Consider the following 27,133-nt stretch of genomic DNA (forward strand, 5'->3'; position numbering starts at 1 on the left):
TGGCACTGATGTGACACAGATTTATTAATCAGAGAGACAATGTCCTTGGAAAGAGAGGGTGATATAAAGTAACRCCATGCTCCTAAAAATGATTGATGCTGCTGCAGTTTGGAATCCAGCTACACTGACAGCATTCAAACACAAATAAAGAATCACTGAAAAATGTTATCAATTGAATAATTCTCATTATTGSTCTATTTTCCCATTGTTTGTTTTATTCCCCATGTTCTTCTCATCTATATCCTTATCTCAGGCAGGCACCTGAGCAAGATTCCCGCTCAATCATTAACGTTGAAAACAGTTTTGGGGAGAGTAACATTCTCTTTCTTCTCCAGATCTTCCTTGGATTTTTTTTTCTGTTTATATTCAACATCACGACATTTATATGTAACACAGCTTTTCTTATCCAAACTACTGAGTAATTTAAGAGGCTGAGAGGTGGTGGGACTTAAGACTGAGAGTTTGGAAGGCATCTTTGCTTCTCTTTTGTCTTCCTTTTCTACACTTTTCTCTGCCTTTTGAAGATCTACTTGCACTTGTATTAGCTTTTGTTTTATATGTAGGTGTTGTTGTATTGGGAGATTTGAAAATATTGAACTTCCTGATTCTGGAGAACCCGATTAGTTTTAAGCCTTATTGTGGTTAATCAATACAAGTTTGTCCACCTTGGTTACTCTTTGGTGGTTAGAGTGATAGTGAGAAATGTCTCTCTAAAGCTTTACTACTACAATTCCTTAGAAAATAAAGTCCTCCAGAATAGGAGTATTAAATACATCTAAATTTGTACTCTCACACCTGTGTACTAGAATTGGATGCTGGTAAATATAAGAGAGTGTTTTAAGACAATAGAACCTGGAATATGGTCATGCTGTAGACAACGTTTGTTTCCTTCTGACTTACCCTTTCATTATTAGAGTGAGTTGTTTGACAGTACTGATTCAGTCAAAATTACTTAATAGTTAGGAATCTTAATTTGTAACTTCTGCATAATAGGATTGTATMATTTTAGAAGAACTGGCTGGAATCTGTGCTGTATTTCTGACATCTGTAGGGCTTAGATTTCTCGTTCTGCAGYCTTCAGGTGTTCCTTCTGGCTGTTCTGAGGCTCAGCATTCAGTTCTGGTGGAGGAGAATTTGTGTGATAAATTGTATCTGTGTCTTTTATTGTATAATAGATGTTACCATTGGCCCGTGTTGGCAACGACAAGAAGGGGATCGTGCTTATGAATCTTCAGGCAGTGAATCTTGATGCYTATAAAGAGAAGCTGGAAAAAGCAATCAAATCCTATAAGAGGCAAGTCTACTCACCAGAAATTTATCATGTTTGCAGTCATGTTTCATTTTTTCTTATGTATTATCTGTTTGCTTACACATGCTTTGCCTCAATACTGATAATTCTGCATTTTGACATACTTTAAATGCACCATCCTCATGTAGGAGAAATGTTTATTTTCTTAAAAAAAAAGAAAAAAAAGCAAAATGCAAAACCAGGTAATAGGCAAAGAGATAATAAATAACAAYGTGTTGCTCATATTATGTTTGTTCAATGACAAAAGCAAAATTCTTTTACTTTTTGGGAGCAAACCTGAAATCATTCATTCCTCAGGAGGAATCTCCCATAAACATGCAATGCCAGCCAGACTTTTAACTTAAAAATAAGATCCTATATCCATAGACTGACACTTAAATTAGGGACCTGCTTTTTGCTGCCCGCTCTCTATCACCCAGCTATGGATGCTCGAGTATAACTGTGKCACCAATAAGATACTGACAATTTAAATTTGATGGGGTTTTTTTTTTGAGAGACATATGTGTTGTACTTGTTAATAAAATACTAGTAAAAGCACAACAGAAGCAAAAAGGAAAAAGGCATTMGATTTCTAAGCTACTTCTTTCTGTGATCCAACTTTGTGCATTTTTAAAAAATAATACAATTATTTGACTATGGTGAAATTCAGTAATCATTTGAGAGCTTTGACTAGAATTACTTTAATAAATATTTTTAGGCTGTATTCCAATAACATTTACAAATGTAATTATTTTATATGACATAATTTTTTTATTAATTCCACTGAGGCTCTTTAAGATTTGAGGACTTTTTCCTCTGTAGCTATGTGATTATACCAGTTTTTTTCTAAAGTATGTAATAGTTCTCTTTATCATTCCTATTGTCCTATATACGTATTTGTGGTAAAATCAAGAACTTTGATTTGCAAATGCTGCTTTCTATGTCTAATATTAATGGAGTTCAGTGAATAAAAATCTGTCATTTTATTTGTTCTGTGACTGAGACAATACTGTTGTTATCAGGCTGATAAAGAATTCATAGATATTTATTTGTCACTCATTTTGATAGAAAGCTCAAGTGGTGTATTTGTGATGGTGAATTTTGAAAAAAATTCAAGGTTTTCATTGCTGCGCCATACCATTAAATATTTCATATTTGTTGACTTTGATTTTAAGGGAAAGAAAATTGTTTTCTGGTTACACTCTGATGATCTTCTAACAGCCCCTCCACAGTCTCCCTAAAACTTTGATGATGAGGATTTTTGTTTGCTTATGTTCATCAATAGCGATCAATGAACCAGTGTATTTACAATAGTAGGACTTAGCTCCTCCTTCCATGAGAAAGAGGGAGAGGAGACAGATCTGCCTGAAGATCCTTATAATTGACAGTGTGAAAAAGAAATCTCTTTGCTTTTTCTCTACATGTGAAACAGCAACCCAACCCAGTCAAATTTATTTTGCTCTAGATATCACAGCCAGTAACTGAATTTCTAAAAGCTGCAGTTCAGCTTTGTGATTAGTGGTTGGTCACAGATTTATTCTGACATATGTGGATGAAACAATACATCAAGGCATGCAGGTTTCAAGCACAGAAGCAACCATGACAATATCTTCCCCATATGTAGGTTGACTTTAGCATCAGATTTACAGGGAGAAGAGTGCTGAGGGCAGAATTTTTGTGCTCTGACAAAGAGAATATGCAGCATTAAAGGAGAAAAACACTGGAAGCTCCATAATATGTACGAGCTTGTRTAGCCAGAAGTTTTATAAACAAGTTAGTTGTGAGCATGCAGAATTAGAAGGACAAAACAGGCAGTGGAGCATGCTGAGACTGTAGATTGAGAACAAATTAAGTAGTTTTTACTCTAAAAATGCCGGAATTTAGTTTCTAGTAGATAAAATGAATCATCGAGAATTTAATATTCAGAATCTGTTGCTAATGTGGTTTTTTTTGCACATGCAGCAGTAAATCTGGCAAGACTACTAATAGTCAATCAGGTTGCAATCTGAATTTTTCCTAGCAATGAATTGTTCTTGTATATCCAAAGGAAATTTGGATTTTTTTTTTAGAATTGCAGTAATTAGGATCATCAGTAAGCATTTATTTCTATAGTCTGAATGACTTGTTTGAGGTGTTAGTAGAGAAAACCATAAGCTAGATGATCTAATAWGAGTTTAAAATGTATATCCTAAAAAGCAAAAGCAGAAAGTTTAGTGAAGCTTTTAAAAGATCTCAGAACTGAATTGCTGTGGGATAATCACTTCTGTTTTCCTGTCAGTAGCTTTTCTTCATAGCCAGAGTTTAATGAATTAGAAACTGGAATGGCACAACTGAGGAGTAATCTTAGCAGGAAAAAGAATAGAAACTGCCATTACTACATTCAGACTACATTTTCTGAAAATGTTTAATTGGAGGAACCGTGCAGCTTAACTAGCATTTAATCAGTTTTGTTATTTGATTTAGCTTGCTGTTGCTGAAGAGAATCATCCATAGAAAATCCTGGCAGGAAGCAGCAGTGATTGCCATTAAACCTTCTATGACCCTGAAATAGTCATGCTGTTATTTGATGGAAGATACTGTTTTCTCATCTCCTTTTGCAGTTGATAATTTCATAGCTGAATGATAAGGATACAGTTTGATGAGACAGTGTGCTTGGAATACAAATCAGTGCAGATATCTGAAGAAACTGTGTTTATTTGCTAGTTTTGAGATGATCATCTGCACAAGGAACTGCATTCCCTTAAAAACTGCTTTGCTTTCTTTAATAGGCGCCTGAATCTAGTTATTTGGAGAGCACTGTCTCAAGAGGAAAGAGACAAGTAAGCTATCACTTCGGTTTTCTAATGTACCTCTGAAGGGCTGGTCATAAATATTTGACAGTTTTTCTGTATTTCTGTAACTGGTTTAATTTTCAGATATTTCATAACTGTACCTTTCTTTCAAAAATATATTTATATGATATGGAGTAATAGTAAATTCAGTACCTCCCTTTTGTGGTGCTGATTATTTTTAAAGGAAAGGACTTGCATTCCATTTGCATCTTGCTGCTCTATACTTAATCAGTGTCAAGAGGCAGGGCTTTGGGAGGACAGCATCTCATTGCCTTTGACATCCAAGTAAATCTTCTCTCTTCCCGTGAAAAGCACTCCAGTGACTGGTTTGTATAGATGTAATAAGCACTTTAACAACATGAACTGGAACTGTATCTCACTCTGGAAGTTTGTTCTACGTTAACTAACTTATTTTTATATATTGATTTTAAAAATTAATGGCTGTATAAACAGGACTGGCATCAGTGAAATTATCATTTATTTGTGCCAGAGCATAAAGTGAAGATTAATTAGTGAAAACTGAAAGGGCCTGAAATATTTCTTCACAGAAAAATGGAAATGAAAACTAGAATGCTTTTAAGAAAAGACATAAGCTAATGAATAAAAATCACACAGATCTTTCATTAATAAGGAGAATTAAAACCCCATTCTGGTGCAGAGAGGAAATGAAGACTGTTAGTGCAGCATGTAATTAAAAAAAGGAAAATAGATGTCTGTTGATAGACAATGAGTTGCAGAGTATAGAAATTTGACAGGGTGTCATCCAAAATGTTTAGCTATTAATAACATATGGCCAATTATGTATGTAATGAAAGGAAATCATGCAATTRTACAGTCTGTTCCTAGAGGAGTATATTAAATCATTAATATTGTTCCATTGATATTGAAATATTTGATTTCTTTCTCTTCTAAGTTTACAATTTGAATGATCAGGCTCATTTATTACAAAAAGATGACAACATACTTTTAAAATTAGTAATCTGGAAGAAGAGAGTAATAAACAAAGTTGAGTAACTTGGTCACAGGTGTCCTGAAATTATTGGTTGAGGAGCTTTCTGGTTTGCTATTGCATATTAAAATGTTACCTCAGACACTAGAGAAACTCAAATTTACTAGGGAAGTGGTAATATTGTGTTCGTTTTCAAAGTGATTGAGGAAGCCAACTAAGGAGATGTTAGCTTGACCTTTGTTATGAATTAATAATGGTTCAGGTGAGAGAACAAAATCTAGGTAAATAATGATACTGGCCAGGTAATTTCAGTAGAAAACAGTTCCTAGAGAAGCAGAGAGACAAGCAGTCGCATACAGTATAGCAGTGTGGTARGCATCATCATGGTTATATGTGTTGGTAAGACAGACATTTCAATACTCCCCTTAGTTCAARGCTTCATGGTGTTTTACATGTCAGCAAAGCTGTAGAGAAGAGCCACAAAAAAAGCTACTTTTTGAGGACTAAAAAGAATCATATTACTTCCAGTTGAAGATGTCAAGTATTTTATCTGTTCTGGATTTTGAAAAGTTCAGTTTCTTTTGAGGTTTTTTTTTTTTGTTTCCTTTTTTTTTCCCCCAGCAAGGGGACAGTACCAATTTCGCTTCTTGGTTTTTAAGTACCTTTAGTGGGTAGCTTCAAACTGGCTGTAGTGTAGCAGATGTTGACACAATCTGAGCCATGGATGGAAGTACACTCCTGGTCACTTGAGTGACATTGAGGAGTGCAGTACTGACAGAGAAATAAGCAGCAAAAGATTGTCTCTTACGATTAGTCAAGACTGATGTGGCAAGTCAGGACTTAGTAGGTCTCTGATGCCATTTTAGGTTATCTAGATACTTGCCACTTTACCCTACCAGGGATTTCCATAATTTCTCTGCCATATCTGCAAGTTCTTTGTTGGTGCCTTATGTAAAGAACATTTAAAATTACATCAGACATCTATGCTTGGCCACCTGAATTGCTCTGTAGCTGTCTTTCTATAAGATATAGTTAAACCAGTTGTGATTGTTGGACCAAACACAGCAATATCTGGATTAAATGCAAGAACTTGTGGCATACAGAAGATAAATTGGGTAAGTCTGATTCTTTATTCTGCCTTCACAGGTCTGTGACTCTATCTGTAAAGCAGTGACATAAAAAAAAAWTTTCCTACTTGTGTTTATTAACGTTTTTTTAAATATTTTTTAAAAGATTTAAAGAGGATGGGCCAGTCCAATATATAGAGCACAAAGAAGCTTTGCTGGAGGCTTTAGAGAATTTGGGATGGCCAGTTTCCTATGAAGATGTAAAATTGTTAGAAGATGAGATACTAACCRCAATAAAATACATAGAACAAGCCTCTGATCTTCAGGAAGCTATCAAAAAGGAAATTCAGAAAAGCTGTGAATCACACACCAGCAACAATAGAAAGGTAATATATGGGAAGGGATTTTTTTCCTCTTAGATATTCCTCTTCACTATGTATCTCTGGAATACTTTTTTTTTTCCATAATTATTGCTGATAAAGTAGACATTTAGCATGATGCTAAATAAAATGGATAGAGGAAAGAAGGTAGTTAAAAAGAGAGCGAGCTTTCAATTACTTCTTTTAAGTATTGGGAAGTAAAAGTTCTGAAGCTGAGAGATCCACAGAAATCGAGCCTCTTAGAAATAAATCACAGCAAATGCTCTTTATGTCCTCTGCAATGATGGTGGGAAAGCAAAAGGACAGATATATTAAAGGCAATTTAGATTTGAAATTTGTGGATGGGTTAGTATCTGATAAACAGGACTAAAAGATTTTGTGATATTGGAGTAACTCACTGTAATCTTTCGTCCAGTATGTTTCTTGTAAAAGAAAACGTGGAGAGAAGAGGTAGGACTCAACTTCATTTTTATACACTAGAATATAACTTCATTTTTATACACTAGATATGTGGGCATACATGAACTGGTGGCCAATCTCACAGCATTGTGTACTGAGTCAGTGGCATCTGATCTCATCCTGAAGTGGACAACCACTTTTGGCAAGGYAGAGAGGGATTTTTCCTCTTTCCATTTCATTAATACATTAGTCTGGAACCAATACATTAGTCTAGCTACTCTGAAACTGTGGTTGAAATTAGTGTTTTTATTCATTTTACATTAGTTTGAAAATAGTACATTGCTGTTACAGCTATTTTGATTATTRGTTTACCTATGCTGTATAATGTCCCAATACAAGAGCAGCAGAAACATGTTCATGTTTCATTTGTTGAGTGTAATTTTGCTGTTGCCTTGGAACAACCAAGTGTGTACTCTCAGACATGATGTGATTAACATTGTGCAATCACTTATCCTGAGTCAACCTGCTTTAGGAGTCTAATCAGAGCAGCATCTTCAGTAATTGCTAATCTGCAACTGAAAGGCTTCAAGAGTGAGAAGCAGAAATACAGATGTAATTAGAATTCTGTTTATGTGGTAGAGAAACAGTGGGAACAAATTAAAAAAAATGGGGAGCCTTTTAAAAGTGTTGTTGAAGGTTTTGCTAACTGGGATGTCTGCCTACAAAATGGGTATAGAGAAATAAACTGCCTGCTGAAATACATTACAGTAAGGAAATAGCTGATATGGCACTGAATGAGAATTGTCATTGTGACATGGTAGAAAAATCACAATTATCCTGAARTTCTAATCAACAAAGCAGACTTTAAATTTCCTGATGATTTTTTTTCATTAAATTTTAAATAAGACACCTTAGTTTTAAGCATTTATGAGTTTTGAATTACCTACACAACTTCTTAAAAGCATTAGTAGTCCTTTTTGGATGTCCTTGCTATGAGAGCTTTCTGCTTAAGCCTACAACTTAATTAATTAATTAATGGTCTGTACTCGGACCTTCTCTCTGAGTTGTGCTGTGGCTGTTCCATTTGCACATATCTKTGAAATGTGGGCTATTTCAGTGCTGTGTTGGAGCAGGAGGAAGGAGAACAGGGCTATGAGATGATTGAAGATCTCTTGTGCTGCAAGAAGTAAATGCTTTAGGAAGAGAGGAAACACATTTCGTTGTTTTCCAGCAGAACATAGAACACGAAGCATGGATGGTTACCTAGTTGGAGAACTAATTATAGACTGTGTTATACTCAATTCTTTTTGCTGTCCTTACTAAAGCATGAGTTAACAAAAGTCTTCCTCTTTAGGCTGGCTTTTAGCTTTCATCTAAGAAAAATGAAGAATTTATAATTCTTCTAATGAGTAGCTGCTTTGACTTAAATATTTTATCTGTTTTGAACTTGTCAGGTATAACAGTCATCCATGGTGTCTTAGTGGTTTCTTTTCCTKCTTGCATTATAAAGCTGTTTACAAGGTGATGTCACCTAGTGAAAGGAATTGGTCAGGTCCCCTGCCCACCTGTCATCAGACAACCTCAGTCTACTTGGGTTGTGGCATTACTATTCYCCAAGTGTGATAGATTCCAGGACAGTTTGGTGCTTTTTGTTACTGGCTGTAACATTTTAATGTAAAATATTTCTTTCCCCAATGTGGTAATCTGGCCTTTGTGTGTGACGGAGAACATTTCATTACATAGTAAATATTTTTGTTGCTGCATAGTAGTGGATTTCTGCAAGTAGTGGATTCTGCAGAGAAAGGAAGCCACGTTTGTTGCAAAGAATTAACTCTCATTAAGAATATATTTTTAAAAGTCTGTGTTTCTGTAAAGATGAACTGCAGTGTGCAGTGCTCACCCTTGTTTGTGACCCTGCTGGCTGTTCATCATATGATTAAAAGTAACTTAAAATAGTTAATAAACATAATGTGTTTTGTAAAGCATATTTATTTGGGTGGAAAGGGACCTCTAGTGGCTTTATTGAGTCTCTTCGTTCTAAAATAACTTATTTCATATACAATTAATTTAATTATTCCTAATGCAATATTTTTTGYCAAGACTTGATTCTTGGGAAAAAGGGGATATCTGGATCTCTCTTTTATTTCCTGGTGTCCTTTTCTTACACTCCTAATTCTTCCTCAGTGTATAACTTTTCTGCATTCGTATTTCCTAAATGCTCTCGCATCTCTTGCCTTTGTTCTTGTGTCTCTTTAGAGAGACAGAGGRAAAACAAGCATCCCAAAAAGTGCGACAACTAAAAAGTTATAACTACCTGGAGATCAAATTCTCCATTGTCACCAGTGAAGTAACCTCCTGGACAGACAGACAGTAGGTACAAAAAGAGGGTGTTTAGTAAAAATTGGCTGTGTCTACTCAGAACAGGCTTGCTCCCACTGACAGGCAGAGAAAAGTAGTCGTTGCTTGCCTCTGGAGGTGTCAGGATTATGAAAAGCCAAAGTTACAGCCAAGATACATGGAGATCTGTGGATAGTCTTCATGTCTATTCTCACTTATAGTAGGAAAGTGMAAAACCTATTCTTTTTGAAAGGGAATTAGAAACATGAAGCAGCTATTGGAAGAAGTAAACAAAATCTCCTTCACCCATTGTGGTTCAATGCATTGTCTCCGACAGAAGCTGAGCTAAAAACAGTGAAAATCCCTGAGGATCAGATGGGGCTCTTTCGTAAAAAAAATACTGAATGCTAGAAATGGGCATTCTGACAGTTCTGGGTCAGTCGTGCTGAAAATCTGTGTTCAGAGAAAAGAGATCTGGATTTGAATTTCGACAGTGYTTCTGAGCCACCTGAATTCTGCAGGACTCGGAATCCTCATTGTGGATGCTTGTGTTGTCTTTAGTATTTGGATTAATGTGGAGTGCTGGAAGTTGCCCAAGTTAGTAGTCAAGCATTACAAATTAGTTGATAATAAATATTCAGCAGCAGCTGTCCTTTTGGAGCCTGGGGAATTAAGTAAATGCTTTACCCAAATACCTTTTTGTGTCTGTGCAACTGTAGGTCTGCTCTCAAATCAGCCTTTGTTGAGTTGTACTTCAATCCATCAGTTAAGCACAGTGAAGAGCCTCTGGTTTAATCTAAGTTTGAAAACCCAAACTGTTGATATAATTAATATTCAGTGGGAGTAAAGAATAAAGTGGAATAATCCCATGTATCTCAGATTAAAAATATCTCCTTGCCTCTTTTGTGTGTRTGTGTTTTGCTTATTTTTAGGACTAATTTTCTGGGGTTATTAGTGATTTTGGAGGGGGAGTTTGAAAAAAAASATGGTGAAAATTATAGTGAAACTGAGAACAAACAATTTAGTCAAAAGTTATTAATATATTTTCTATCATTATTGACTATTAGGGAAAATCAAGTATCAAGTCAAATATGTCTTTTTAGGAAAAACAAATCATCAAGAAGCAAGTCATAAACATCCTATCAAACAGAGGTATTATTAAGAGTCTAGGAGTCATGCTAGTTTTTCAGAACAATATGTAGATCTGTGGAAAAGTTTGAGATTTCAGGGTGCATATTTTTATGATTCAGAAGAACTGTTAAGAGATGGATGCCTGCAAGTTGTTCACAAGGTAGGCTAATAAATATTTTTTAAATTAATGCGGAAACTGATTTATTTAATGGTGAAAATAAATTTCACCATTTAATGGTGCAACTGATTTAATATAAGCAAGTTTTCCACTTGTTTGTAATTTATATTTAGGAACAATGCTATGAAGAGTATGGCAAAAATAGTTAGGGTACAAAGAACCAAACTAGTGGGGAAGAATAGTGGACAGTGGTAGTTCTGGAAAATGTGGTATATTATTTTGCTAAACTGGAATGTTTTAAAATGATTGAAAATGTAAATTAAATTTTGAATTTGTAGTTTGGAAATAAACTTTTTTTCCCAGATACCTGAAGATTTGTTTGAACATTTTTTTATTTCATTTTTTTTTTTTATGATTTGTTCCATACAATTAGGTACTTTTAATGCAAAACAGATTATTGTTATAACTCTCCTATCTGGACAAAATAAATGTGTAGAGCAAATTTTCTCATTCTGAAAAAACAGTCGATTTTTCCTTACCTCATCCTTGAATATGAATTGGGCAATTTTGTAAAWTTTTTTTGTAGGAAGATAGTAGCCAGAGCTATAATTCATCAAGGTAAATTTCTGCCTGAACACATGAAAATATAGGTAGTGTTATGACCATATAACAGGATTTTATAGTGAAGATTCTTGTATTAATTTATCCACAAGTACTTACTGTACTTAGAACTGTTCTGAAAGTTTGAAGTATTTCCAGTTTACTGTAAATTCTATACAGATGTCATAGCATTACCTTGCCTCAGTTTTCAATTAATTCCAAAGAATAGATTAAGGCAGACTGGATTAGCTGTTGCAGAAGAAATAATTGTATCAAATTACAGAGACTTGAAGAAGAAACTGTGAAGCTGAAGTCTAAGACAAGACAAAAATGGCAAGTATTTCTGACTCACAAAAGCCAAAAGGTAATTGCAAGATCAGACGCCACAGGATTTTATTATCCAGGTATATATTTTTGTCCACATTTTCAATATTATTTAATCTTCCTTAATAAAAGGTAAGTTGTGGTCATAACTGTCTACTTCWTTCTTAATGAGATTTAATATTACATGTACATATTAATGAAAAATGAATATATATTTTGTATGTGCACATATATATGCACTTACAAGAAAACATATATTTTGTAAAGTTGGAGAGCGATGATATTTTTGCCTATGAAAAGTATGGAAGGAAATCGTAAACCAAGCTTTTGCAAGTCTTCAAAAAAAATCACTAAATGCTGCTGCCTTTTTGTTGAGCTTTAAGCCAGAATGATTAGTAAGTAAAACTAAGTTCTGTTGTTTCTTATGAAAAATATTCTCTGTATGTGTGTTTATTTATATGTTATCTATTTTTTGTTTGGTTGGGGCTTTTGTTCAAGTATGTATTTTTTACTGTGGTAGTAGTTCTTTTATGTTAACTGAGATTCACCTGATCAGCTTGCAGATTTCAGCCCTGTGCTTGAAAAAGACTTCCTTTTCTTTTTATAGCATTATTAAGAATGGTTGGTTTTAGGTACAAATGTCTCCATTGCCCTAGCACAGCCTACCATGGCTAAATGAAAATGAAAATATATAGTATAGACATGTTTGACCTAAGTGATGTGTGACAGCCTATAGGCTTTTTTAAAAAAAATAATTACCACAAGGAGTGAAAAGAAAAAAAAAAGAATATTTTATTCTGTTGTTTTTCAGGAACTGTGATAAAGAATATCAGTTCTAGCTGTGCACTTGTTGACTTCAGCAATGGGGAGAGCTGTGATGTCCCTGTCAAGTTCACTATACCTGTGGGAGGTGCTATGCCATGCCCACATCTGCAGGTGAAAAATTGTATTTTTTYATGATTGCAGATATGCATTTTATATTTGTTTATTTGCTCAGACCGAGAATAAATGATAGATATAAAAAAAATATTTTAAATACATCTATTTATTTTAAAGGAGAGTTTTAAATTACAGTACAATCATGCTATTTCAACATGCGTTTTTTCATTTGTTTGAAGATTGTTTTCATTGTAATCCTATTCCTTTGTTTATTAAAGTTATGTATTCTAAATTAATTTATATTGTTTTCTTTATAAAACATGAATGTAACCCCTGCCATAGAAGAAAAGTGAACTATTTATTAGTAGAATTATTGTTTCCTAGCATGTAGATTATAAATGTAGGAGAACCTTTTATACTTAATGTGATGTACAGCAGGTTTTAACCATTTGGTTTCACAGCATGTTTTAAATCCAGCAAATAATCATATACTAATGCAAATAACAGTTATAAAAAAAATACAATCCCTATTCCATTTCTGGTTTTCTTTAAAATTGATTGGCTGACTATCTGTAATTTCAGTTGGGTTTTTTGGTGATTCTTATTTTACACACAAGAAAGGTGATGGTTGCATAAAGAATACAGCAGGGATCCATCTGTTTGGAATAAAAGAAACATGTTTATAATTGCATTGTTACATATAAAACTAGAGATGTCTTTTTTTTCAGTTTGAGTTGAAGGCAAGTCCTTAKGTGGCAGTTCCTGATAATTCTGTAAGGGAAATATCCACCTCTAGAGATCTGCAGAATTTGATATAAAATTGCAACATCTGTGTTCATTTTTAAAACAATTTTGGATAAATAAGTTACATATGAAATAATCTAAAATTCCTAAGGTTGATTTAAAAGCTTATTGAAAGCCTTTAACTTGCATAGAATTCAAGGGAATGCACAGTTTGTAAGAGTTTCCTSATTCAGTTCCACTTGCTGGTGAGCYCAAGTACATTTAGTGGARCTCTGTCCTTTATTTTTGTTTTGTATTCTCTCCCCAGTTCAGTGAAAATTGAGTGATCAGTACATGCAAGGACCAAATCTTTCTTTTCTTTCAAAGGGGCATATTAAAGCATAATTCAAGCAAAAATATCTTAGTCTTGCAAACCTCACAAGTTACATGGTTCTTGCATTGATGCTTTCCTAATGTGCAGGTTGGAGACTATGTGCTTGCCAGAACTGGGACACGGGCCAGAAATGAATATTATGTACCTGCCATTGTCATAGCAAAACCAGAGAGGGTGGAAACAGGTGACAAACTCTACACTGTACTGATGTTCAACAACAGGGAAGTAAGTAAACCTAGGAGAAMATACCAGTCTGATAATTTTACCATTATTCTGTTTTGGAAGAGGCAGATAGAATTTTTCCAGGCTAATGAGCTCACTGTTCCATTCTGGGTCTCCAGCTAAATGGAGTAAATSAGRTTTCTGAGTGCAATGAAGAGCTCAYRTAATAAACTTGAACTGAAAAATTCTGTAGCATAATTTATTCTTAACTCATACTCTGTTCTTTCCTCTCTAATACATTTGGTGGCTTTCATAAGTTCCATACTTCTCAAATAAGAAACACAAGGAATTTTAGCACAGTCAGTATAGCCATAATTTCATTATGTTTGGTTTGATTTTTGTTTGTAAGCCATTATGATAATTTTACTGCAATTTTTATAGAGTGCGTTAAAGAAGATTTACTTTTATATTAATTATCTTTATTAGAGGCTTATTATAGTTACATTTAAACAGTTGACTTTTTATGTATGTTCATTACTTTTGAGATTGAAGTTTAAATTAGTTGAATGTTGATTGTGTTATTGCAGGAACACTGTATAAGAAGAGAGCTCATTAAAATCAGCCAAGCCAAGTATATCTGTTTGTGTCAGTACATAAGAACGGCGCAGACRGTGAATTATGAGATGTGAGTATGTTTGAGCCTAAAAACTATTTTTTTTTTCATGTGAATCCTAAATGTTGTACTTTGAATTCAGTCAGGTTTCCATATGTAACACTCTAACTACAGCTGTTGTGAACTGGCTTACTCTACACATGCAACTAAGTTTATATGAGAATTTATTGCCCTATTTTCACTCTGGAGAAATTGGTGGGATGTGATGGTTTGAAGCTTAGTCCTGGGAAGTTTTTAAGAGGATTGCTGAAAGGTGAGATGGAGTTTTATTTGTAGCAGATCTTATTTTCCTTTTAAGATACGTACTATTATGTACTACACATTAAATTGGAATTCAATTTTCTAAAATCCTGGTTCATCTTCTAGGCTTAAATCTTGGGAATGATGGATAGAGAGTGTGTAAGATGAGTATGAGCCCCTACTTAGGTGGTGCAGAATTAATGTACAACAAGATATGAAGTGTGTACTGAAAATGAACTGCTTCCAAGTGRTTGTGGATTACATTTTCATCTTATATTAAGTTCTAGCTTCATCCAGTTGAAATAGCATTGAATTGTGACACCCTTCAGAGCCCCAACAACTTCAGACAGTTAGCAACAACAAATCTGAGGAAGAACAAAAAGATCAGAACAATCATCTAGGGATGATTCCCAACCTACAATAATATCGGATTTAAAAATGCTCTGAAGCAGAATTTAAATCTCTGTATTAAACAGCCTTGATGGAATTTTCTTCCATAAATTWGTGCAGTTACTTTTTTGAAACCATRTAAATCTTCATCATCTATAGCTTCTTCCCAGGGGCAGTCGCTCAAGTTCACATTTTGTGTGTGAAAAACATAATTTTGTTTTGAATCTTCCATCTGCCTTGAACATCCCACAGGATGAAGGATTTCCTCTTTCATGCAGTATAAGCACTGCTGCTGAATAATCGTATAATCTCCATAACTGGAAGTTTATTTCCAAAAATAGGAGCAGGACAAATCACAGAATTAACTAGGTTGGAAAAGACCTTAGAGATCATTGAGTCCAACCTATGACCCAACACTTCCTTGTCACCTAGACCATGGCACTGAGTGTTACATTCAGTCTTTTCTTAAACATCCTCAGGGACAGTGACTGCTCCACCTCTCTGGGCAGCCCATTCCAGTGCCCCATCACTCTTTCTTTGAAGAACATTAGGAATAATGTCCAGCCTGAACCTCCCCTGGTGCGGCTTGAGGCTGCGTCCTCTTGTACTGTTCCTGGTTACCTGGGAGAAGAGACCAACCTCCAGCTGGCTACACACTCCTTTCAGGTAGTTGTAGAGAAATAAATTCCACCACTAAAGGGAGTTTTAGATCACAGAAACACAGGATGGATCTGACTGGAAGAGACCACAGTGGATCATCTGGTCCAACCTTCCTGCTCAAGCAGGGTCCTCCTAAAGGACATTGCACAGAATCGCATCCAAATGGTTGAATATCTCCAGTGAGGAGGCTGCACACCCTCTCTGGGCAACCTGTTCCAGTGCTTGGTCTCCCACAGATGTTCTTAATTTTCATTGAAATGTTCTAATATGATTATCACCATTAAAGATGACATCTAAAAATTATGGGTGAGGGTACCAGTTGTGCTCTAATCTATGGATTTGCTGAAAATGATGGAATGAAAAGCAACTAAGATTCAAGCATATTTTCTAGTAGTGATCCCAGTATAGTTTGAAACTCAAACCTCCACCAATTTGCAGCAACAGCACAAAACCAAATGAATGCCCTCTCTTTACTGAGCYGAATTCCAGATCTGAAAATAAATCAATGCCTTTTCCCAGGCCACATCATTGATGTGACGGTAGCCTCTTCTCACCGAGACCATGGTTTCCTTCTTAATGCCTACAACCTCTTGAAAAGAGGCAGGTGTATAACTAGTCTGAGTTCCAGCAAAATTAGCAGAAATTTTTCCCTTCCACTGTGTTGKATTGTATTCTAAATGAAGTACCACATTAAGAAAAGATGTGACTAAATGCATAAGCAATAAGAATAGTGTCTRTTCTGTATGCTTTGTTTCATGAATGAGTGCTTTGATACAGAATATTCACTTTCCAAAGAGAATTTATTAAGCAAGCTGACTTRCCATTTTTATGTTCAAATGAAGGGAAAATTGAGCTATGCACTGGCAAACAGAGAAATTCTTTGGAGAATTATCTGAAATGAATGCACTGAATAGAATTTCCATTAGAACKTCTACCTTTTAAGAGGGCATGGAARWGTGCTTTGCAATGAAACTTGTTATTTATTGTATTTCTAAAAGAAATCCCTACTTCCTATGTCATTCTTAGAGGGCTACACTTCAGCATATTGCTGTTGGGTATGCACAGATCTAATGAGAAAGTGCTGACATTGTTGATAGGAACAATGTAAAAGCATAATTTAATCAGAAAATAATCAAGAAGTTGGAATGCAATATGATATTAGAACCTCAGAAAGAGACAAACCSTTTGTGCTAAGTTCTGGAGTAGTAGGGGAAAAAATATTAAAAGGCATATCCCAGGTTCCCATGTTGACAGGAATTCCACAGTGCACACAGATGTATTACAATGGTTTGGCCAACTGGCTCTGAGTTCTCTGGGACTGTCTTTTAATGTTTTGTGTTGTGTATTAGGAGTTATGCTTAATTCACTAATCTTTAGAAGTACTAATATAGCTCTCATGATTTTACTATCAGACATTAGCATCTGTCTGGGGTATTTTCCTGCCCTCACTGTGGAAAGAAATAATTATGACAGAACAAGCACTCCGCAAATGTAGCTAATGAGTTCCATATGCAAAGTGAAACACTGTGTGATCTGGACCCACACAGCAAAAGGGCATTAATGCCCACATAGTTTCTGGTGTCATAAGATGCAGGTAAGATTAAGGTCCAGAGCCCTGTTTTAGGCTATCCTTCACTTATTCTATCARTAAAAGGGAAACTGAATTGTAGGCCATTTATAGCCCTGCCAAATGGTCAAGAGTGTGGTAAGTTCTTCTCTTGTCAGTACTGTGAGATGTGGAAAAAGGCGAAATCTATGTCTTGTAAAAGAGAATTTATGATTTGTGTGCTTTTAGCTTTGCGAATTTCCTTTTCTGGTTTTCATCCTGGACAGTGAGACCACAAAGCCCTGCCCTCACTTACCTGTAGAAGATGAAGGAGGAGAAGAAGCCAAAAGAAGTGTTGTGAAAGAAAAGAGGGGGGAAAGGAAGAGGACAGCAGAAGACAAAAGGCATCCCAGGAAGAAGATGTCAGACTTTGATGAAATTTTGTTTGTTTCCAAAAGTGAAGTAAAACAGAAAGGAAGAAATTCACTGTCGAGCTTTAAAGAAGACTTTAGAGGTAAAGAAATAGCTGTGAAAAAGTAGAAGTATTAGGAATGAAACAGTTCTGATGGGCCTTTAGTTATTCCCCACACAAGGACTAGGTTTCTGCATTTCTGGGTGTTAGCCAAGTTAGCTTTCCCATGTTCTGTGTGATGAAATTCTTTCTCCTCCTTTGGAAGCTGTTCTTGACACTTTTTCAGCATGTGTTTTCATAGCAAAGGCAAGGAATGAATAAAGCATGTTCCAGCATGTTAATTTCCCTAACAGTTGCAGTGAGGATGCAGTWACACATACCTTAGTATCTGCTTGTAAGCAGAGTATATATTCCAGTCCCTCTTCTTTGTTCTTTGTTAGATTAAAGTTATGTCTGTATTGCAGGTGTTAAATTGTTGCACTTGTAACTCAATGCTTCAGAAGTTAAATTGCTTTTGGTGTACAAGCCAGCTCACTTGAAGCTGACAGCAGTACTCCCTGTCACTCTGCAGCAGAGACTGGGCTAGTGTAGGTCTGCCATCACACGCCAGTCAGTTCTTCATTTTCAAGACCCTACTGTCAGTGGAAAGATAACAGGGGTTTTATCCATTCTTACTAGGTGTACCTCCTTGTACAATTTTAAATACGTTCTCAACAGCCTCATTATTTATTTGCTTCCAGAAGCAGTGGGTTATAGATTCAGTCAATCAACRTGTTGTCAGTCAACTTGATTTGGCTCCTCTGAATGTTCCTTCTGTGTTCTCACTCATCCTTTAAAGATTGCCTGCAAATTCCATTTACATTGCTTATAGTGGGTATTATGATGCCTGATCAGAATGGCCTGATTATATGAGAGTAGAGATGTTGGGCTTCTCCAGTGAGAGACCATGGTTTCCRAAGATGGGAAAAGGTTCACTGGAAATGCTCAGTTATTGTGGACACCTTCCTCTTGCACATTTCAATATGCAAATGCTGAGTAAATGTGAAATAATGCTAATGTGATCAGCAAGTCCTGTAACTGATTCTATGCAGCTTGGAGGAAAGATTACATGAGAGCAATGGTTATCTATGCATTTTAATCCTGCCTAGCCTTAGCAAATAATCACATAGTACTCTAATAAAGCTTGAACATTGTATGCAGGTTGAACATGCTAAAGAAGGTACCTTGTCCTCTTCTTGTGACATCATAAATATTGAATATGTTTTTTTTCCCTAAAATTTATTTTTGCTTACATAGCCTTTTGTATTTTATCAGAAAGGGAAAAGTCAGAGAGCTGAAAAAGATGTTAAGTAACAAACACTATATGGTTATCCTCACATGGTTTCATTAGATTCTTCTTTATCTAATCTCTGTATGTGACTGTGCCTTTATCCTCTTTGGATGTAGATAGCTGCCCCATTTTCATACCRTGTTAATGTTTCACAGCACTCTGTATATAATTTGTAAGTTATATCAAATGTGTTACATGACCCCTGATACACACATCTATTTGAACTGTGTTAATGCTGGATTTCATTTTCAAGATTAAGAGAATAAAGAAAACAAATTTGCCTGGCACTGTTGTTTCCTTCTGCCCAACTTTCAGTCTAGTATGAACCATTAGTTTACAGTTACTTCTTGGCAGTTCAATATGTGTTGAGTGCCAGATCTGTGAGATTCACCTATACAGGTTAACACTTTTCCTTAGATTAGAAGTTGTCATATTTGATTACGTTCATGTGGGTAGGTGTTAAATAACATGGATGAGGAGTTGGAAAGCCTTGCCATTCTAATGAATTATTCATTTAGTCTCTGTGGACCACATATTAAAAATACCAGGTATTTAAATCCCTTCATGGAGTTTTTGTAATGCTGAAATAAGGCTGGATATTCAAGGAACCAAAACTGCACAAGTGAGGTAAAACACCCTGTTTTCCTCTTCAGACCCCTGTAGCACTCTAAAGCCTCAATTATTGCCTTTCATACGCTGGACACACCAATGTTTATCAGAGTGATCCCTGTGCCCAGGTTTTCCTTACTTCAGTTGATTTCATTACTTCATTATTTCTGGATAGTTTATAACAAAGGCAGATTTTTTTAAAAAAAAACATCTCTGAGTAAGCATCTCAGAAAATGTTTTGAATAGCTGTAATAATAACAACTTTCATAGATAAAYGGCTTTTACAGGACTGAAGTTATGTCTATATTATTTTTAGATTTCTAAAAGCAGTCTGTTAAACTGGGTTTATCTGAGAGATGTAGTARTCCAACTGGGCTATGTTTTGCAACTATTTGATGTGTTAATCAACACTTATGCCTATGTTTCTGCTGACTTCATGAGAACATTCATCTGTTATATGAAGAAGTAAGTTCTCCTGAACTTGAATGAGCTTTGCCAGATACAGACATGGATATTTGTTCTGTTCAAGGTAATGTGGATTCAGCTACATGGCTCTTACACAAGTGGTCAACAAAGCCTTGTATTTCCATAAAGCATTATATTTTCACCGACCTGTGGGCCCTGTATGAATTCAGGGAGCATTTTGGAATGTTTGTGGCTTGGTTTGTGCTTAGCTAAAATATTTCTGATTGTTAAGAGGAACAACAACCCATTCCTGCTTAGGAGAAAAACATAGAGAAGTGAATAAAGACTCTAAGTAATAGCATTAGTTATTTAATACATATTAGATTCATTGCTGTGTTGAATGAATGCTGTCTTATTTCTTCCAGAATTACTACATTTGGAACATTATTATTTTGATGTGTATGCTTGCCACTTCTTCTGTGTTAGTTAGCTCTATGTGTTTATAAGAGAGCAAATGAAGCCCTGACAAATTCCTGCTGATTGTTGGCTAATGGTTCTTTGTCTTGGTAACTCAGATAATAATATCTGATGTAGCAAGACCATTGATACTTAACTCTGTCCTTGGTTATTGCAATAATTGTTTTTATAAATACATTAAAATAATGTGTTTCTTTCTGTAGAAAAATTATTCTGCCTGTCTTTCTAGTTTYCTCTCTGTTCTGTAATTCCTAAAATCAGTGTTCATTCCACATGATTTCCTAGTCAATTTTCAAAAATGTGTATCTAGAAAAAAAAATCAGAAAAAGTTTGGAGTATATGTGTATCATACATGGAGGCATGATACACAGTAACACACTGAATTGCCTGATGCATTAGCAAATAATGGCTTTCAGAGCCAAAATCTCCTTTTTCATTTRTAATGAGATGTGACTTGAAGCAATTATGCCAATAATTACTGTAACTGCCAATATGGGGTAGTTGGGAGACCTTTGAAAATTAGCGTTTTCTATCCTTTTCTGTGGYAAATGTAATTCCTCTGAATTGAGTTCAAGAGTGGAGCAGCTGTGGCACCTGGCATTCTAGTATATTGGCTGGATTTTCCACAGTAGGATTTCACATTTTTAGCACCCACTCRTTTTCCAGTCTCATTTTCCATCCAGTCCATTCAGCTTTGGAGAAGGCTATGATAATAAAGCAGTGTTCCCATCTGTTGGTCATGGCTTGTTTAATGAGCAGTTGATGTCAATTCAGCTATGCCTGCATCTGTTCCTTACTGCAGCTGTGTGTGGTTAAGGGCTCCCCAACAGCTGCCAGATTCAACTTTTTTTTTGTCTCTTGATAACCACATTACAGCTTGGCCAAAACATTCTGTCTTCTCTCAGGGTTGTCCACTCATGGAAAGAGGAAAGTGTGCTTAACTCTCTGTCTCTTTCTGCATAAAGAATGAAATATGGAGACAGGCATGGGAAAGAAGTGAAATTCCTTTGGTTTAGGAGGCATGTTTGRGAGTATCTGAGAGCAGAGATAGAGGACAGTTCTGTCCCTACCCAAGCCATGAGATGAGGTTTGCTGATGCAGCCTTGCCTCARCCTGGCTCAGTAGTGCCCAGGTTCCAATCTAACAGCAAACATGCTGAAGGACAAAACAGTCTGAGGGATGATTTCAACACATTATAAGCTTGGTCTTCTAATTACAGGGCTGTAAGAAAAAGTTAGAAGCAAACAAACATGTCTGTGGCCTAAACTAAACACCAGYTCTTTTTGCCCAGCTCTTCCACTCCAAAATCTATTAAAGTTGGAGTCTCAGCACTGRCAATGTCACTCCTTCCTTTGAAAGTTGCTCCATGTCTCAGACCTTAGCAGGTCTAGAAGAGATAATTGTCCATTTCCAGTGGCGTTCCCTGCTCCACTTTCCCTCACAGGTAATTGAGACCTGAGCATTGCAGCATCCAAGCAGCTGCCTCTCTGYCCATTTTCCACATGTTCTTTAGTTGCTTGAGGCTTTTGAGGAGAGGATATTGGGAAATTTGTGACACAGGCTTTGACATGTAGTCACAGCTATCTACATACACTGATCTTGAGCTCAGGTTTGTGAGTGTAAGCTGAGGTTTGGCTATGTCAGACAGTGATGATGAGAATGCACACCTCATCTTTCTTTCATGTTGTATGTATGCAGATTTTTATTGTGCAAACAGCTCTGTCAGTCCCATGAGTCAAACAGAAGCCACCTGACAGTGGCTGTTGCACTGATGCTGCGTTGTTCAGTCCAGACAAGAAGCAGCCTGAACTAGTTTAAGATCCAYCCTACAGTGCCAGAGCTACATAGTCGCTTGTAGGCTCAGAGTTAGAGCCTGGGTACTCACGCTCGAAAACAAAATCTGGGACAGCAGTAAGTAATAGATATTTGGGGGTGAAGACTTTTCAAGCCCAACCTTCTCCTCGGATTAGATCACTGCCATGATGCCCTCCTTGGGGTGCCTTGTTATCCACTCCCTGAAGGCTCGGCTGGTGCAGTGAGTGCTGCTGCCTCTCCTGCGCTCCGTGTGCGGTGCTGGTGGAGCTGCTGCAGGGTCTGGCTCTTCGGTCCWCGCAGCACTGGTCTCCCTGCTGTCTGGGATGCACTGGGACTGTGCTGGGAACATAAGAGGGGTTCCTGGGAGAAGATGGACTCATTATGCCAGAAATTCAGAGAATCACCATCTCCCCATGCTCTTTCTGATACAATATGTTGTGAATCTACTCAATTTYCACAGCTGAAATGGAAACCCAAATCTGTTACCAAGAAATGTGTGTGAGGAGTGAATTCAGGTAATGCAGTGAATACAGATGGCAAATACWGCAGAATGTTTTTTTTGTTTTCTTTCTACTATATTTCATGTTTTCAACCTTTTCTGCCTGTCTGCGGAGCCTGGCTTTGTTCTGAAAGTCTTTTCATGCATACTGCATTCATTTACCACCCACAGATGTTGCCTGTTTATTCTCTTCTGCTGTTTTTATTGATCTTACATGAAAGTCACCTTGAACTGAAAGAGCTTTTCCCTTGCTAGGTGTGCAAAGTATTAAAAAATGTAAATACAACAATACAAAATACAGGGACTAAGCAAGTTTTTGTAGGGATTGCTGTTACAGGAAGTCATTGATACTGAAACTGAGCTGTCCATAAGAAGGCAAGATGCTCTTGGATTTAATAGACAGCTCACAGGATGGTGGCAGACTAAACACCATGGCATGTGTGTTACACCTTTCAGTATTTACCTGGGTCCTTCTTGAATAGAAGCATATTTTGGTACTTACCATTTTTAAAATTTACATAATAAGAGGTGACATGGGGTGATTGGTTTGCCTGTGGATAAATTATGAGAGGTGTAGCACCCGAGAAAAATTCTTCCACAAGAAAATTCCTTCCAGTGTTTACCATCAGTCTTTCTTTTAAGCAGCAGCTTTACAGACAAAGGAAACTCAGACCCTTCCTTGACAAACAAGAGGCAGCACTTCAGCCTCCCAGCTTGGTATTGAGTGCTTAAATATCTTTTGCACATGAATTTAAAAACAWGTTTCCAGGCAATTACCTTGCAAGTATGCTTGCAGTGCTGGCAGCTGTGTTGGCTTGTTTGTTCCCTTAATTAAATATATGGCTAAATGCATCCAGCCACATTAGCTCTGGCTGGGATGAGCARTGCTGTGCTTGCTGATCCCTTCAGTTCTGCCAGCCCTCGTGGTCAGAGAGCAGCTACACTCTGTCACTGTGTGTTTTCAGCCCGAGCCCGAAAGCTACACAGACTTCCCTCATGTCTTCCAGGACAAAAATTTTTCTTTGCCTCTTCTTTCTCATTTTCTTATCATRAAAGAGCAGCACAACTTTCCTAGTGACAAACCAGCAGCTGACTACTAGTTTGTGGTCCTTTTACTCCCTTTTGCAAGCCAACCCACTTTGTATTCCTTAAAGAGATCAATACAACCAAATGAGCAGTCTGACCAGTTTTGACCATTACCTGTACAATTGAGCTGCAAAAGCCTCGAAGTTCACAGCATGCCACAGCAGTGAACACAATATTCCCCACCTCCCACCAGCAATTGAAACTTTTGTTCCTGTATAAGTGTGACCTTGTGTGTATGTGATTTACAGCAAAGCAGTCAGGGAGGAGCTGAGAGGTCAAGGCTGCTCCTGCACAGAAACCAGCAAAGACAGATCTCACAATATTTATGCAGTGGGTCTGGAAAAGTAGGTAATAATAAAGAAAGTTTTATTATACACTGTACCTACATGCTCATGTATTGCTGTTTGGCATTTTTTTTCCCCTTGAATTAAACTATGAGCACTTTTACAAGGGCCTAGTACATCTTACAAGCTGTGCAATGCTGAGCTCAGTGGCACTGCCCTTTTGATCTTCCTGGCAGTGGCCTCAGATAACTGTGAGGGCTTGTTGTTACAGGAACTCTGGACACCAATGTACACAATGCYGCTTAATTCCCATAATATTCGCCTGGTACTTACAACTATACAATACTTTAAAAATGGGTCTCATTTGTGACACTTGTGGGTTTTTATGAACTAAAATGTATATTGAAATGTACAAGAAGAAAGGTAGCCAAGTTTGTACATTCTTAACGATTTTCATCTGAGAGCTGAAATCTAAATGCAAGCACTTGATGTGTGTCCAGGATAGAGAATTAGCATTCAAGTGAAAGGAGAGGGAGGAAAATCCCATGATTTGGGATTTTAGATGTGATTCTCRTGGATGCTGTAGCCACAAATACATTTCCCGAGAAAGAAATTAAGGAATTTTTGAAATCTTTCTCTGTATTATTTCTCYTCAGACCCACAGAATTGAAACAAACAGAAGTCCAGCTGCCCAAACCCCAGTCCAGTGCTATCTGTGAGGTTTAAGGGTCTCCAAAACATCTGGTTCAGGCTGACATATATGACATAAGACTTGTTAAACACTCATTTTGTCTGGCTGTTAGATGCTGGGGGAGATAATCCACAGCACCTAAAATAGCACTGAGCCCTGTCAGTAAAGTCATTCTCTCTGGTGAGTATGCAGGAGAGGCTTAGGTTTGTCCATTTATATCCATTACCATTTATATCTGCCTAATTATATGAAGAGTGGAAGACATTGTTTTGAYATTAGGAAACTGCAGAAGACAAAGGCAAATTTAGTGATACCAAGGCATATCATTAAAAAAACAATCTAATTGAAAACATTTTCTGAGCTGCTACCCTGAAAGTCATCAAATGAATAATTATCCAATCCGCAAGCTACACTGAATAATCATTCAAGTCYACTATTAATCATGAATGACATCAAAATAGGGGAGCAGTCTCTTCTGCCAGGTAACAAATGACAGGATTAGAGGAAATAGCTACAAAGTGCGCCAGAAGAGCTTCAGATTAGATATTAGAAAAAACTTCTTCACCTATAGGATTGTCAAACACTGGAACTGAACACAGGTAGTGGTGGAGTCGCCATCCCTGGAGGCATTTAAAAGATGTAGACAGGATGCTTGGGGATATGGTTTAGAGGTGCCAGGTTAATAGTTGGACTCAATTATCTTAAAGGTCTTTTCCAAGCGAAATAACTCTAAAATGCTACAGTTTTAAGAAGAGTTTGTTTGCAATTCTTTTTTTTTTATTCTTTACTTTGCTTTTGAGGTGAGGTGAGGTTCYCTAGTGCCATTTACACCAAGATATAGCTGTAATTCCCAGCACTTGATTTTTTTGGTTGTGAATTTTGTTAAACAGGACATATTCCATAGAGCAAACTCAAGTTTTCCTTTAAGCTAACACCCTCTACTGTTCACTCCTGCATATTATCCATAAACAAAASAGCCACAATTAAAGTGACTACTGACTTCTATGTGTTACAGCAATTTCTGGACTATTATCCTAATTTTAGTTTTGTTGTTCTTTGAAATGAGTACAGCAGTGACTTAGTCACCTGACCTACCCTSTATATCTTTCAGAAAAAGCAACGTGCTACAATGTCCCTTTTAAATAGCTTTGATGTAGTATACATCTTCATTATTTATTTTTGAAAATAACTGTGATTCCTGCAGTGGCAAGAACAGCCTGATCACAGTTTGATATTGTCGAATGCTGGGGCTTTACTTTAGCAACCAGAAGCTTCTGAAGTTGATTTTTCTTATTTTTTATGCTGTATTTTTGACATAGTTATGAAAGTTGAATGGTGTTTCTTTGTGAATGATGATTGCTCACATTACAAGGTTTTGATTTTGGTGAAGATAGTCCTCTTTGTGTTTAAAGAGTCCATGTGAAYGAGTTATCTGATTCACACATCTGGTTTGTCTACTTCTGAATTACAGCCACATGCCCTTCACCAGCTGTTTCTATACTGATCAGTCTGTGCTTTGAGGATAAGGACAAGGTAAATTAAATAGCCTAGAATTAAATACTGTTTGTCACTCAAAGAAGGGTGCTAAAGCCAGAAGAACTCTTAGCTCTTCTCTGCAAAAGACAGTTTCATGACAATGGAAGGGGCGGAAGAAACTGCAGAGCTCTCCTTCCTAGTCTCTCAGGAGCATGACACAAGTGTCTGAAGTTCAGTTTTAATCTCCTTATTTCTGCAAAAAAAAACCTGGCACATCATGCTTTCTAACAATCCCACCTCCCAAAGGACAAACTTTAGGAATGCTGCTTGCTAGGGTCGTGAAACCTGCTAGGGTCCWTCAGGGCTATTCTTTATATGGAAGGCAATAAATGGGTGGCTAATATTAATTAATATATTCTGTCAAAACATTCCTTCCCCTCTGACTATTACCAGCATCGAATCAGCCACTATTTGTTGTTCTGTGCATGGGAAGGTGCAAGCATTGTTAAGTCTTATCACTCACTCAGGATTTTCGCAGCATTCATCTCATGAGTTCTTCTGTCTATCTGCCAGCCTCTGAAACTTTCCCAAAAACTCTCTCTGTCCTCGGGAAAACCACTTGGAGTTTTCCCTGAGCTTCCTCTGTGCTGAAAAGAAGGTGCCTTTCTGGGAAATCCCTTTTCACAATGGCAGCTCTGCTGCTGCCACTTCTCATTTGACTTTCAAGAGACATCAGAAGATTAGTTGCAATCTCTTTGCAGGCTGCTAATCCAGAGTGCTGCATTACATTGTCTTGATGTCCCTCTCAWTATGACATTAAGTTGACAAGAAACAGAATAGTGCTCATGGGTGCTACATAGAWATTGGCAAAGATATCTTGACACCCCGGTCTCAAGCCCCACCAAAATAGCCGTAACATCCCCAAGGCAATTCCACAGGCTACCTGGGGCAAGAGGCA

The 27,133-nt window shown here is 36.7% G+C and overlaps 1 protein-coding gene across 1 annotated transcript in view; it reads left to right on the top strand.

Annotated features, from left to right (window-relative positions):
- The window catches only part of VWA3B (von Willebrand factor A domain containing 3B), a 63,306-nt gene extending 43,703 nt beyond the window's left edge, over positions 1-19,603 (top strand). Inside the window, exons 21-28 of the mRNA XM_057384809.1 lie at positions 1,176-1,294; positions 4,057-4,107; positions 6,302-6,521; positions 11,384-11,504; positions 12,236-12,360; positions 13,508-13,645; positions 14,170-14,267; positions 17,379-19,603. Of these exons, the coding sequence (XP_057240792.1) occupies positions 1,176-1,294; positions 4,057-4,107; positions 6,302-6,521; positions 11,384-11,504; positions 12,236-12,360; positions 13,508-13,645; positions 14,170-14,267; positions 17,379-17,631 (1,125 nt within the window). The 3' untranslated portion in view covers positions 17,632-19,603. The remainder of the gene's footprint in view (positions 1-1,175; positions 1,295-4,056; positions 4,108-6,301; positions 6,522-11,383; positions 11,505-12,235; positions 12,361-13,507; positions 13,646-14,169; positions 14,268-17,378) is intronic.
- The last annotated feature ends 7,530 nt before the right edge of the window (positions 19,604-27,133 follow it).

Source organism: Malurus melanocephalus, unplaced genomic scaffold (genome assembly GCF_030028575.1).
Source record: "Malurus melanocephalus ecotype Western Australia unplaced genomic scaffold, MMel_1.1 scaffold_747, whole genome shotgun sequence".
Taxonomy (NCBI): domain Eukaryota; kingdom Metazoa; phylum Chordata; class Aves; order Passeriformes; family Maluridae; genus Malurus; species Malurus melanocephalus.